This window comes from Lepisma saccharinum, chromosome 3, assembly GCF_977018435.1.
Source record: "Lepisma saccharinum chromosome 3, izLepSacc3.1, whole genome shotgun sequence".
Classification (NCBI taxonomy): Eukaryota; Metazoa; Arthropoda; class Insecta; order Zygentoma; family Lepismatidae; genus Lepisma; species Lepisma saccharinum.
The window spans coordinates 40,667,334-40,680,139 of record NC_139231.1 but is presented as its reverse complement, the minus strand read 5'-3'; the positions used below and the strand labels follow the sequence as shown (position 1 = coordinate 40,680,139).

The 12,806-nt window shown below is 38.5% G+C and overlaps 1 protein-coding gene across 1 annotated transcript in view; it reads right to left on the bottom strand.

The window, feature by feature from the left end:
• Positions 1–12,806, bottom strand: part of LOC145985751 (snRNA-activating protein complex subunit 3-like) — a 53,264-nt gene that overhangs the window by 27,395 nt on the left and 13,063 nt on the right. The window contains exons 2-3 of the mRNA XM_083119819.1: positions 8,947–9,014; positions 2,569–2,696 (exon numbers count right to left, since the gene is read on the bottom strand). Of these exons, the coding sequence (XP_082975945.1) occupies positions 2,569–2,696; positions 8,947–9,014 (196 nt within the window). The remainder of the gene's footprint in view (positions 1–2,568; positions 2,697–8,946; positions 9,015–12,806) is intronic.

Here is a 12,806-nt window from a genome sequence, read left to right as displayed (position 1 = left end):
ATTTTCTGTCGTAAGTGAGGTAGTGGTATCATTTCCTGCCATGTTGTAGCAGTTCTGGACTTTACAACATGCTTTCTTTCATTTCATACATTGGCACTTCCATTCACCAAAGCATGTTTTTTTGTAGCTTTTCATTTACATTTTGTAATTAAAATTCATTTTCTAGAGTTTGACAAGCCTTGACTAACCTCATCCCCCTTCCCCTCTGAACCTACAATCCAGTTTTCCAGTGTGTTTTTAGGCCTCCCTGATGGTGCAGTGGTAGCATCGTTACCTTGTAATCAAGGGGTCCTGGGTTCGATATCCGGTGGAGGCACATAGTGGTTCGGATCCCACTTTAAACTGTAGGTCCAGTCCAGATTAGCCTTACTGTGCATAAAGTGGACTTAAAACACCAAATCAATCAATCAAGCAATCTAGTGTGTTTTAATGTGTTCTTGTTTAACGGTAAACCTACCCAATATTTATTGCATTCATAATATTTGTCCATTCTATTCACTAGTTTATGGATGTTGCACATGCTGCATTTTCAACATCTTGCCTGTGACAAGACACAGTCCATCATGGAGAAAGTGCTACTTTGGTCAAGTATTGCAGTTTGTCTCAGAAAGAGAATGCAAATTAAATGTCTCGTGAGTATGAGACATTCGAGATGGTCCAGACATTGGCTACTCAAAAGGCACCATTTCTTTTGTGAGGTTACTTAGTGAACTGTATGGTGAACTTGAAGACTGTGGCAAAATTATGCCTGAATCACACAAGGCTGGATCTCTTGCTGGATTTTCCAGTTGAACTTGGACTAGTTGTGTTGTACTGGATCATCCGCTAGTTTTTGCCTCACGAGATACTTGTTACCGTACTTATTGGTATACTTTTCTTCCCACAAGACTTTACACAGAGCAGAGAAGCTAAAAAGATAGACAAGAGTTTTGAAGAACGTTCAAGGAGAAGAGTTACTGCTGTTATTAAAAATTAACATGAAAAGAATTAATATAAAATGATGGGCTAGAAATTGGCTCAAAAGAAAATATGGCGAAATCAATGTGTACTCAAAAAGCTTTTTACTGAACTCTGGTATGTATATTCACACATGAGATTCACAGGATTCATTCATAAAAAATATTTTGTTGAACTACATATGTCAAACATTTAATTCACTGGTAATAATAAGGATTTTCACTATTGGCTAATCACATTTGTTGTTTACATATCTCATTGCTTTGGATAAATTCCTAAATCTTAAGTGAACGAAAACAACCAACACTCGAAAACCACAGACAAAAAACTTTCCCTTGCCAAACAGATCATCTTCAAATGAGCGAACTCTCACTCTGATTGGCTGCTCCACAGATTCTAGCAGAGAAATCAGTTGCAATTAGAACGTGGGCTAGTTGCCAAACCAGACCAGCAGCCATAATTTCCAGACAGGTAGCCAATCCAGCACCAACTAGGGCATTCTCACTGGAAATCCACTTCCGTGTGATTCAACCTATACTTACAAGTGGACATTGAAACACAATCACTTACTGGAATTAGTAAATTCACGTACAACGCACCAGTATGAGGAAAACTATTTCACCACAAGAGAGTCTGGCTGCAATGTTGAGATTCCTAGCAGCTGGCAGAAGATACAAGGACCTTGAGTTCACAACCATTATGTCCAAACAGAGTAAAATCATTCCTGAAACGTATAAAGCTATACATAAAGTTCAAGCTCTTCCAGTCCACATGCAGTACCTTGAACTGAGCAAGGAAAAATATTGTTGAAAATGTAGCATGTGGACCGGCCATTGCATTCGTTCTGTTTGTGCTACAGTTTTGAAGAAGGGTTGAAATTGCCTCAGTGCTGATGCATCCATTATAACTTTTAATAATCAATCGAGCTTAGTATGCTAGTTTTTGTTCTGTGCAAAATTGTAGTTTTGAAATCAACTATTAAAATTTTCTTTATCATAACACCAATATGTCATTTTATATAGAATTAGAATTCAAAATTGTGTGCTTTTGTACTGAGTATTTTTTTATTGATCACAAATAATGTAAAAGATGGACAATTCATTTAGCATTTTGTCCCATGAATGCAAAGCATTTTCAGAAGATGTAAATGAGAAACATTTACTGTGGAAAGAATTTGCAATATCCATTCCCATAGCTTAGAACCATGTTTTATGCCAGGTTTGTCAACATACCAAGATGGTATGAACAATTTTACACCAAACATCAAACTAGGAGTTGTTAACAATCAATTAACAAAGAAAGTGTGAAAAATAAACTTTCAAAACATGGTGGGCTCTAAATTCACACATGCCTGTCCTCTCCTAATCCTTGCAATTCTCTCTACCCCCCCCCCCTTCCTGTTTCATCGGTGCATGATGATACCCATGGGTCTTCATGATGGAAGACTATGAACAGAATAAGAGTGCATAAAAAAAAAGCAAAGAGGGGAAGAAAAGGCAGGGGATGACACGTGCTGACAGTTCCATGTAGGATGAAAGACACATGCTTACATTTAAAAAATCTTAGCTACAACTCCAAACTGTATAGTAGAATTACTTAATCATTACATACCAGCCATATGCTACTCTTATATTTGAGATTTATTGGTCCCTGTTCAACACTTTGTCTATGTTTTAAGTGCTTTAAAGTGGCCAACTGCTCAAGCCCCTCCTTTGGTATCCCACTCAGCTCAAACAGTGCTGGAAGAAAAAGATACAGTAGCAGTGATTGCAACTAGCACATGAACAATACTGCTAAAGTCACTCCATTCTGGTATGGCCGTTAGAGAGAGGTTTTGGACTCCACAGCATGGTTATTACATTGGGTCATGCTAATTAAAATGAATAGGTAATCATGTGCATGTACTCCAATGGCAGAAGGGATCAACTGCTCCAATTTTTACCAGTACAGTCATAAATAAACAGAACTTTGGCCACCAAGGCATTGTATCTGCAATGACTGGTCTGCGGCTGCACAGAGGGTTAGCTGGTGTGGTATGACGTGTGTAGCAAACAGTTCGTTTGAGCAGCTCTCAAGGTAAACACGTTACGGTGAAGGCTATCTGGTGCTGATACCGCAGTTTGTCGGGGTGGTAAGATCACGCTTCAAGAGCAGCAAGTGATCATCATATTTTGTGTTAAAGTTTCCTATCCTTCCGCAGCCTCCATATTCCCCAGATCTGGTCCCAGCTGATTACCACCTCTTTCAGAAGATGAACCAGTTGCTCAAAGGGTAGAGATTCGCTTCAGCTGACGAAGTCAAGACGTATGCGATGCACACTCTGAAGGAGGTGACCAAAGATGACCTTCAATATGTGTCACTTGTTGCTTGGACTGGGTTGTTTTCTTAATACTGTGCATCATGTCACTTTGGTCTGTTATTTGTGTGATGAATGCTTGATTATAGACTGAAGGGGTTCATGTCGCATGTCATTTCAGTGTGAAACTCTTGCTTTGGTCCAATAACTCCATACTTGTAATCAAGCAGCATGCCAAATGGACTACACTACAGATGTGGCACAGGGTCAAAAAAGTGCCACTGTGTTGAGCATGCCCATGGACACAAAGTGAATGATGTGGCTGTCTGTAGATGTGATATAGTGGACCATCCAGAGGGTGTACAAGGAGGAGTGTTGTACCTCCTCAGCAATCTCACACTGGCATCGTAACAGTGAGTAGAAAAAAAAGTAGCTGCAAATTGGTTTCACACCTGCCAGAAAATTCCAGACAAGTGAATGGAAGTCCATTCCAGCAGATTTCAGAATGGACATTGAGAAGGGAAGTGTATGTAAATGGGCATCTGAATCAGAGTACCATGAATAAGATTCCTGATTACAGCAGTTCACGAAGCAGCACATATAACAAGGCTTGGGGGCACCAAAACATCACTCTGGAGGACTGAAACATGCAATAAGGTCCAATGAATCTAATTTTTGTTTATACTCCAATGATGCAAGTAGATCCAATGGAGCCTTTTATTCATGCAGGTGCTGTTCAAAACTGAATGAGTTCTGGAGGCCATTTAGTACCATGAACTTCACCCTTTGCTACAAGTGACTGATTTTTTGTCTGTGGAGATTGGGTGCATACATGCTCCTGTGAGTGTACGTGTGTTATGTGCACCTGCTTGGTTTCTGAGACTTCACTCTTATATATTCGTATCAAAACGTGACCACTGGAGCAGGCACTTAGCAAACTTTTCTTATTCATATGACATGGGAGTACATGCTTCAGAAAAAGGTGAAAAAAGAGTAGATGCTACACCCTTATCATCCTAGGTTTGAATCCTGGCTAAGGCATTAGTGCATTTTTGTTCCATCATCTATTATTTCATTGGTTCAGAATTCATGTTCATCATTATGATAAATCTAAACATGTACAGTTACCATAAATAAAAATGGGACACCCATCCTGAAATACTTGTTTTACTGCAATGTGTTACAATTGAGCAATCTTCAATAACAATTTTTGAATAGCAGTTTCAGGATTACCGAGAAGTTAAGCAGCACACATAAAACATTGTAGTGATCGAGTATTCAGGTAATGGTAAAAATCAATAGGTAATACATGATGAAAGGTTTGTTTCAGGATAGGATGCGAATTGTACGATTCAGTATGTTTTTCAACAAGTCTCTAACAATAGCACTGCACATAGGGACATGCTTTATTATTGCTATGAGTAGGTTTCACCTTATTTCTAAAGTGAATTGTAAGTTATGAATTAATACATCACTCTGTCCCAATCAACCAGAAAGGTTCCTCCTATAAATGCGTGCAAATACCATATATACATGTGTAGAACGTGCACCATGGTTTTTGATGGGGAAAAGCAACAAATAAGTATATCTCGTATATAAATGCACAGTACAATTCAGGTTCAAGAAATGGCTTCTTTACTTGTAGGTCATAAAGCTGTTGCTATGCTGATGAAGTACGAATGGCATCATACCTATTCAATGAATCACCTACTGCTACGTGGACCAAGAGGACAATATCATCTTGTGTATACAATGAGCCATCAACCCACATCACCTCCCCCCTCTCCCTCCACTGTGTTTAGCATCCCACAACTTCCACTTTCGTAACCACCTTGTTTTTTTCTGTAGCGCAAGAAAGCGAGATCAAAATTATGTTATGATTTGCAGCACCCGTGATGTTATTTTCAATTGCTTCTTGCCCGATAAATACTGCTGATACACATCCCATGCTTGAATTCGGCCAGAACAGTTAGGTGCCGCTTTTCTAGGTGTTGCGAAATGTTCACTTAAAAGTGAATAATCATGGGAAATGGCAATTTCACTTTTTTAATGTTTTTCTTTTTTTAAAAAAATATTATTACTACAGAAATCCAACCCATTAATTTGTATTTGCGCCTCTTCATATATACATGTTATACACAGTGTCACAGTAAAAACATGCATGGTTTTAGTGTTGGCTGTCCGAATTATTCCATGCATAATATACACCACAGTTTTTGGGGTCCAAAATTTTGGAAAAGAGTAACAGTAAAGCCCAGTTGCCAATTATTCACCCTCATTTATTTATTTGGGAATAAATACACTTCAGTCACATTCTTCACTTATACACAAGGCATAAGAAAGAGGAATTTAGCAAACAAGCCCTCCCTTCATTTGGTGATACCTTTCTACCTTCATAATCACAAGACAGAGGGCTGAACTTGATTCTTCTTTGATTGCTACATGTTACAAAGTTTGAAACTCTAATTCTGATTAATAACATTAGAGATAATGATACTGTGACGGGTGTAACAAATTTTGTGATGGGTGTGATATCATGAGCATGTAGGATTATGGAACAATACAAAGGCTTTGAAAATTATCATAAATGGATTCTTCAAACTAAGGTTTATTTCAGAAATTAAGTAGGATACTTCAGAGCTTAAGATATAGAAACAATAAATAAGACAATTAGAAGGAAATATAATACTGTAATAGGTTTGAAACAACATGTTATTATAAACCATGAATCTAATGTTTGTATTAATAATACCAAATTCTACATGGTTTTCCCCTTTAATTTCATATATAATAAGTGATAATTGCAATAAAAATAAATTAACTTTGTTTGTCCACATTCACATGGAATGGCTCTGCAGTAGGGTGTATCGAAAAAACTTCTTTTCGAAATGTTAAGATGGCTAGTGCGGAAAAGTGGCCATTTGTGACCAAAAACACGTTGGATTTTTTTCAGATTTTTTGGAGGTCGTTTAGGTGGCACGCATTGTCCTTGAAGTTTTGATAGTGATTTAGTTATGCACCACGCACAACAATTTCACAAAAATGTCATTATTTGGCTATTTCATGTGTTTTTTTCTGCATTATGGTCATTTATTTTTTTGTTTATGGCAAATATGTTACATTCGTGCCTTAGGGGTGGTTTCCTATGCTGTTTACGTATGCTTTTGGTCAAAAATTGTCAATTTGAGGCTAAAAACTCCATTTTTTCTATTGATGGTTTCCAATTGGTTTCGACTGTGTTTTATTCGAAGGTTTTCCGATATAAAAGACTAAATAAAATATTTTGGCTTTCTAATTGATAACAGTTCCTCAATTACTGTCCAGCGCTTCGCTTATTTTCATAGCTTATTATGCTTTGAAAATAACCCAGAGCTCACCACGAGGAGGTGGCTGGACTGCGAGCTCCACCCACCCAAATGATGTTGGCAAACATAATTTTACTAAGGGGCAGGCCAAGATTTTCTTCTAGGTTTCTCCTTGAACTTTATAGTCACTTTTTGTTCGAAATGTCGGCATATGTTCTCTAGATTCGAATTTCGCTTTGATGTAGCCATCACGTGCGCTGGCGCCGAAAACTGAAGAAGCAGCCTCTGTGATAATTTTCACAAGTCGCTCCACTCCTTGTGTGTGGCAGGGGAAGTCTTGAATTTCCGCTATATTTTTGTTTTTATTGTAGTCATCTACTTCTTCATTTGTAATATTATTGGCCAACGTAGGCTCGTGGAGGGAGCATGAAGCCCAATCAACCATGTCATAGTATTGGTCTGCATTATAATTGATGGTTGGTAAAACAAAAGTGCGAATTCTTTTGCATTTTTTTCAATCCTCTTGCTTTCTTAATTCTTTGCCAACCAAAACTTCTTATTTTCTGGGATTTTGTCGGTTATTAAAGCCAGCAGGAGATTTTCAGGATGGGGCAAGAATGCGTTTTGTTGAATGACCCTATTAATCAGATCTCTCAAGTGGTGTGGGAGAAATCGGGACAAGTAGATCAAATTCCACATACTACATAATGAAGGTGTACGCACCGGTGTGGTTTGGGATCAAGAAGGAACCATCGATAACTGACGGAGCCCGACACCTCTGGAATTTGATCCACTTGTCCCGATTTCTCCCACACCACTTGAGAGATCTGATTAATAGGGTCATTCAACAAAACGCATTCTTGGCCCATCCTGAAAATCTCCTGCTGGCTTTAATAACCGACAAAATCCCAGAAATAAGAACTTTTGGTTGGCAAAGAATTAAGAAAGCAAGAGGATTGAAAGAAAGGCAAAAGAATTCGCACTTTTGTTTTACCAACCATCAATTATAATGCAGACCAATACTATGACATGGTTGATTGGGCTTCATGCTCCCTCCACGAGCCTACGTTGGCCAATAATATTACAAATGAAGAAGTAGATGACTACAATAAAAACAAAAATATAGCAGAAATTCAAGACTTCCCCTGCCACACACAAGGAGTGGAGCGACTTGTGAAAATTATCACAGAGGCTGCTTCTTCAGTTTTCGGCGCCAGCGCACGTGATGGCTACATCAAAGCGAAATTCGAATCTAGAGAACATATGCCGACATTTCGAACAAAAAGTGACTATAAATTTCAAGGAGAAACCTAGAAGAAAATCTTGGCCTGCCCCTTAGTAAAATTATGTTTGCCAACATCATTTGGGTGGGTGGAGCTCGCAGTCCAGCCACCTCCTCGTGATGAGCTCTGGGTTATTTTCAAAGCATAATAAGCTATGAAAATAAGCGAAGCGCTGGACAGTATTGAGGAACTGTTATCAATTAGAAAGCCAAAATATTTTATTTAGTCTTTTATATCGGAAAACCTTCGAATAAAACACAGTCGAAACCAATTGGAAACCATCAATAGAAAAAAATGGAGTTTTTAGCCTCAAATTGACAATTTTTGACCAAAAGCATACGTAAACAGCATAGGAAACCACCCCTAAGGCACGAATGTAACATATTTGCCATAAACAAAACAATAAACGACCATAATGCAGAAAAAAACACATGAAATAGCCAAATAATGACATTTCTGTGAAATTGTTGTGCGTGTTGCATAACCAAATCACTATCAAAACTTCGAGGTCGATGCGCGCCACCTAAACGACCTCCAAAAAATCTGAAAAAAATCAGACGTGTTTTTGGTCACAAATGGCCACTTTTCCCCACTAGCCACCTTAACATTTCGAAAAAAGTTTTTTTCGATACACCCTACTCTGCAGTAAACAAAAGTAAATGCCAAAATCATGTTAAACATTAACACAATTATGAAGAAAAAAAATTGTCCCAAGCATGGTCCATAGGTCCCCAATCATGTGCCACTTTTACATTATTAATTTCTTATCACAGTTATGAAAAATTAACTTTCCAAGGCCATAATTACAAATACATATATTCATTGAAGATTACTAGCATTACACTCTATCTCAGGTATTTCTGGAGTGAGCGAACAGAAACAAGTCTGCGCAAGTAGTGAGTTGAAAGAGCTCGACCAATGAACTCATGAGAGGGGAAGTGAGTGTGACTACCAACCACCAGAAGCACGCACTGCTGCATTCTGTTAACTTGCAGTCTCCCCTTCTCTACTGAAATGTCCGGCTTTGCTCCACAGATTCCCTGGACAGAGTATAACTTCTATTTTTCTAAAAGTGTTCAAGGAGATGAATATAATTGTAACTGACCTGGTCGCCTTTTAAAATAATCAACATCAACACCAGTCAACTCTTCTGGCAACTTCAACTGTTCTGTGCTGGAAAAAAATAGGAATTAACATTATTGAAGATTAGGCAGACACAGGAGATGTACTACGTAGAAATTTTCAGTGAAAAATGCAGGCTCGACCTGGAATCGAACCCAGGTTAATAATAATTAACATCTCTATGCTGGGAGGAACCAGGCAACATCAAAGTTTACCGTGTTTCAAAGGAAACAGATTCCGTTGCGGTAGCACTGGCAGAGACGATTCCACGCAGGTAAAACAGTGATAGTGAGGAATCAGGCGAGGCCGGGCTGGCTCGGTAGCTCAGTGGTAGAGCAATGGCACGGAATGCCAGAGACCCGGGTTCAAGTCCTAGTCGAACCTGCATTTTTCACTGAAAATTTCTATGTAGGAATGAACATATATTACACATTATATCTCCCATATTTTTCTCATTCATTCTACTATCTATACATATATGGAATAGTTTGCTCCAAACTACACATGTGGGTACTTGAATCTCAATGTTTATCAATTTCTGTGGAAGTACGGCAAAGAATGAATTATAATTTTTATTAACACGTTAGCTGTCATGTGAGTTGTATTTAACTCATGCTAGTTTTACGTCCGGGTCTTCGTGATGCGTATTTAACTCACATGCATCTTTACCTTGGGAGCCTCATGGTGCACCAGCAACTATGATGCTAAAACATACATGTTACGTCAAGGGTGGCCCCATGGACAATTTTTTTGAAAATCTTATTCAGTGATGCTGTTATTGTTACAATTCATACAAACAATATAAAAAAGCATGGATGAACATATGTACAGTCACGGACACTGCTGGCTTGTAATGAATACATTGACTTCCAATGGAATCGTTACAAGCCGGCAGTGTCCGTGACTGTACATTAACTTCTTATATATTTATTTTGGCCTTTAAATTTCACTTAAATCTGACAACAACAACAAAAGAAAAAAAAATCACTCGTGAACAGTTTTCAAGTTTTTCTGATTGTGTATTTGGCCTTGAATTATTGCTGGCCTGCTCCTCGAACAATATCGAGACACTAGTATATGGCAGACTCGATGCCGTATTATTTTTCTAAAACTTCACATCACATAAGTATAGAGGCCATTTTTGTTTAATGACTTCAGTCATTTTGGGCATTTGCAGACAGTTGTGATAATTATGATAACTCAGTTAAGAATAATAACAGAAAGCTGTGGTAAAAAAGACATTGTTTTTAATACATTTTAAGTTATATTCTGTGTTTTTTCACTATCTCTAATGCAACTGGATCAAATTTAGGGCCAAAACTGAAATTCAATTTTGAACAAACATCAAAGTTTAGGATTTTTTAACAGGGAAGTAATGTAATATCAGAGCTATAATTTTTTCCAGAAGAAAAAAAGACGTTAGTGCCACAAAGCACTGAACTGATGCAAAAGTTAGCAAGAACATACAGATCAGAAGTTTGCATTTTGGACTGTGCAGGTACCAGTGGCGCCAGACATTTTGCTTTATTTAGAGTTTCAACCCACATGTACAGTCTTGTTTTGGAGTTATATGACCCACGTCTAGTTCGCTGCACTTTTTACTCTATATGCATTGAAGCATCTAGTTGGTTACACGGCACAACACAGACTTGCCTACTTCGTCATTTGGTGTCAAGTAGTGTATTTGGTGTCTGCACCATTTGCACCACGTTCTGGAGCAGGGTAGAGTGTGGTGTATGATCATGTGGTGCGTGCTAACTGATCAAATGAACATTTGAAGCAACAGACATGCATTTGTTGAATCTTCTGAACTTGAACACCGCTTTTCATCTACTTGGTGAAATGTCATTTCCTTGCACCAGACTGACACCGGGGTACACATGCACTGCACCAAGTGTCAAAAAGTGCAGCAAACTAGATGGGGCAATTGCACCTCACTAAGTGTTCGCACTAATGCACATTTAGTGAGAATCAATACGACGCCATATTGCCGAGAGAATCTTCATGTTGGCACGTGAATTGTAGTCTCAGATATCATGTGGCTTGCCAAACTTATATCTGCGCATGCTCAGCTCAGTCATCTTTAGGTAGATTGTTGAATTACAGACAGACATGGGCTATCCTTTTTGTGTCTGAATTCTTACATTTCCTAGTTTTCGGTAACACGAGTAATTCTTGAAGCTTTCCTGGCTGCGAATTAGAAGTTTTCTTGGGATATCAGCCAGATTATTTCCGGATAGGCTTCCGAGATTTCTCGAGATAACATCACTCTCATCTTCAGGGATTGAAGTGACTTCCATGAACATGATGAGAGTGACGTTGGCTCTCGAAAGCTCAGAAGCCTATCCGGGAATCACCTGGCTGATATCCAGAGAAAACGTGTTCAAGAAAACACAAGTTTTCCTAGTTTTGAAAATCACAAATTTAATTGCAATATGTAAATGCCTACAACCTGAAATACTTTTTATGAATAGCAAATAAAAAAAATGCTTTCATATGGCTTCAACATAACAGTAAATGGGCAGTAGTATATAGAAAGTTCTGCAAGTAAGCTGGTGTAGTCCAATCACTAAAATAAGAACTGTCCACCACACATAGGGTCCTTGGTTAGAATCTACCCTTGAGCAGTCTTTTTTACAGTTGAATGCCAAGTAATGCCACTCTGTAAAATATTTATTACATTTTGGGGCTAGACTCTACATCCTTATTGCCTTTTGGTGGTAACCGATGGGAGTTAACAACACTGCAGGCTCGTCTTTGTGTCCACGTTGTGAATGCGTGTGCCTTGCTCATTTGCGTTCTGCATGGTGATTGCTTCTTTGCGTTCACGGTGCGTTGTGCGTGTGTATGGTGCATGGAGAACAGGTTCCAAAAACTTGTAGATAGTGTAAAATACGTTTATCCCCAGTAATAATTTAGTGCATCGTTCAACACCGTGCTCTTTGGGTAAGTACCTTTTTCTTTTTACACTTTCTGTTCACGATAGCCCCACTAACTATTCACTGGTAGCCCCATGAACCATTCACGATAGCCCCACAAACAATTCAAGAAAGCCCCACAAACCATTCACGAAAGCCCCACAAAACATTCACGTTAGCCACAAAAACCATGCACGGGTAGCCCCACAAACTATTCACGTTAGCTCCAAAAACCATGCATGGGTAGCTCCACGATCCATTCACAATAGCCCCATGAACCATTCACAGGGACGAGGTATGCCTACGAGGTTAGGTTAGGCCTGTTAGGTTAGGTTCCATTAGCACTCATTTCACCCATAAATATGTGCATCATCATCGAAAAATTTCCTCAGTACGTTCAATTACGCATATCCGGACAACATCGGTTTTTATCAATTTCCTCCTCCAGGTAATTTGTCCTCGCTTTAGGATTGTCGTTGTTGAATTCCTTATACAATAGGCTTTCCAATGATATATAACACGTATTCCTTAGGAAAAGGACGTAAAGTAGAGTCTTACCCATTTTGGAGCACAAATGTTTTTATTTTTTACATAAAAGTTGGAAATAATTTTGAAATTGATCAATACAAAACTACTTTCATAAAAGTATCAAAAGGGAAATGAGACATAAATGTAACAAATGACAAGTGTAACTTAAAGCTAGCAATTTAACAAAGCACGATTTTGATTGAATTTACGCCACATGTGCCATGTTGCAAAAACACAAACAGGAAATTGAGAATGAAATTTCACATTATTATACAGGGATTGTTCGCTTTATATCCGACCATTTTCGATTCGGTGCTGCCACCTGGTGTATCATGCTGGAACTATGGGTCTGCTGGCAGGAGCAATGTTGTGTCTGACTTTGTAGGTGTGTGAGTGT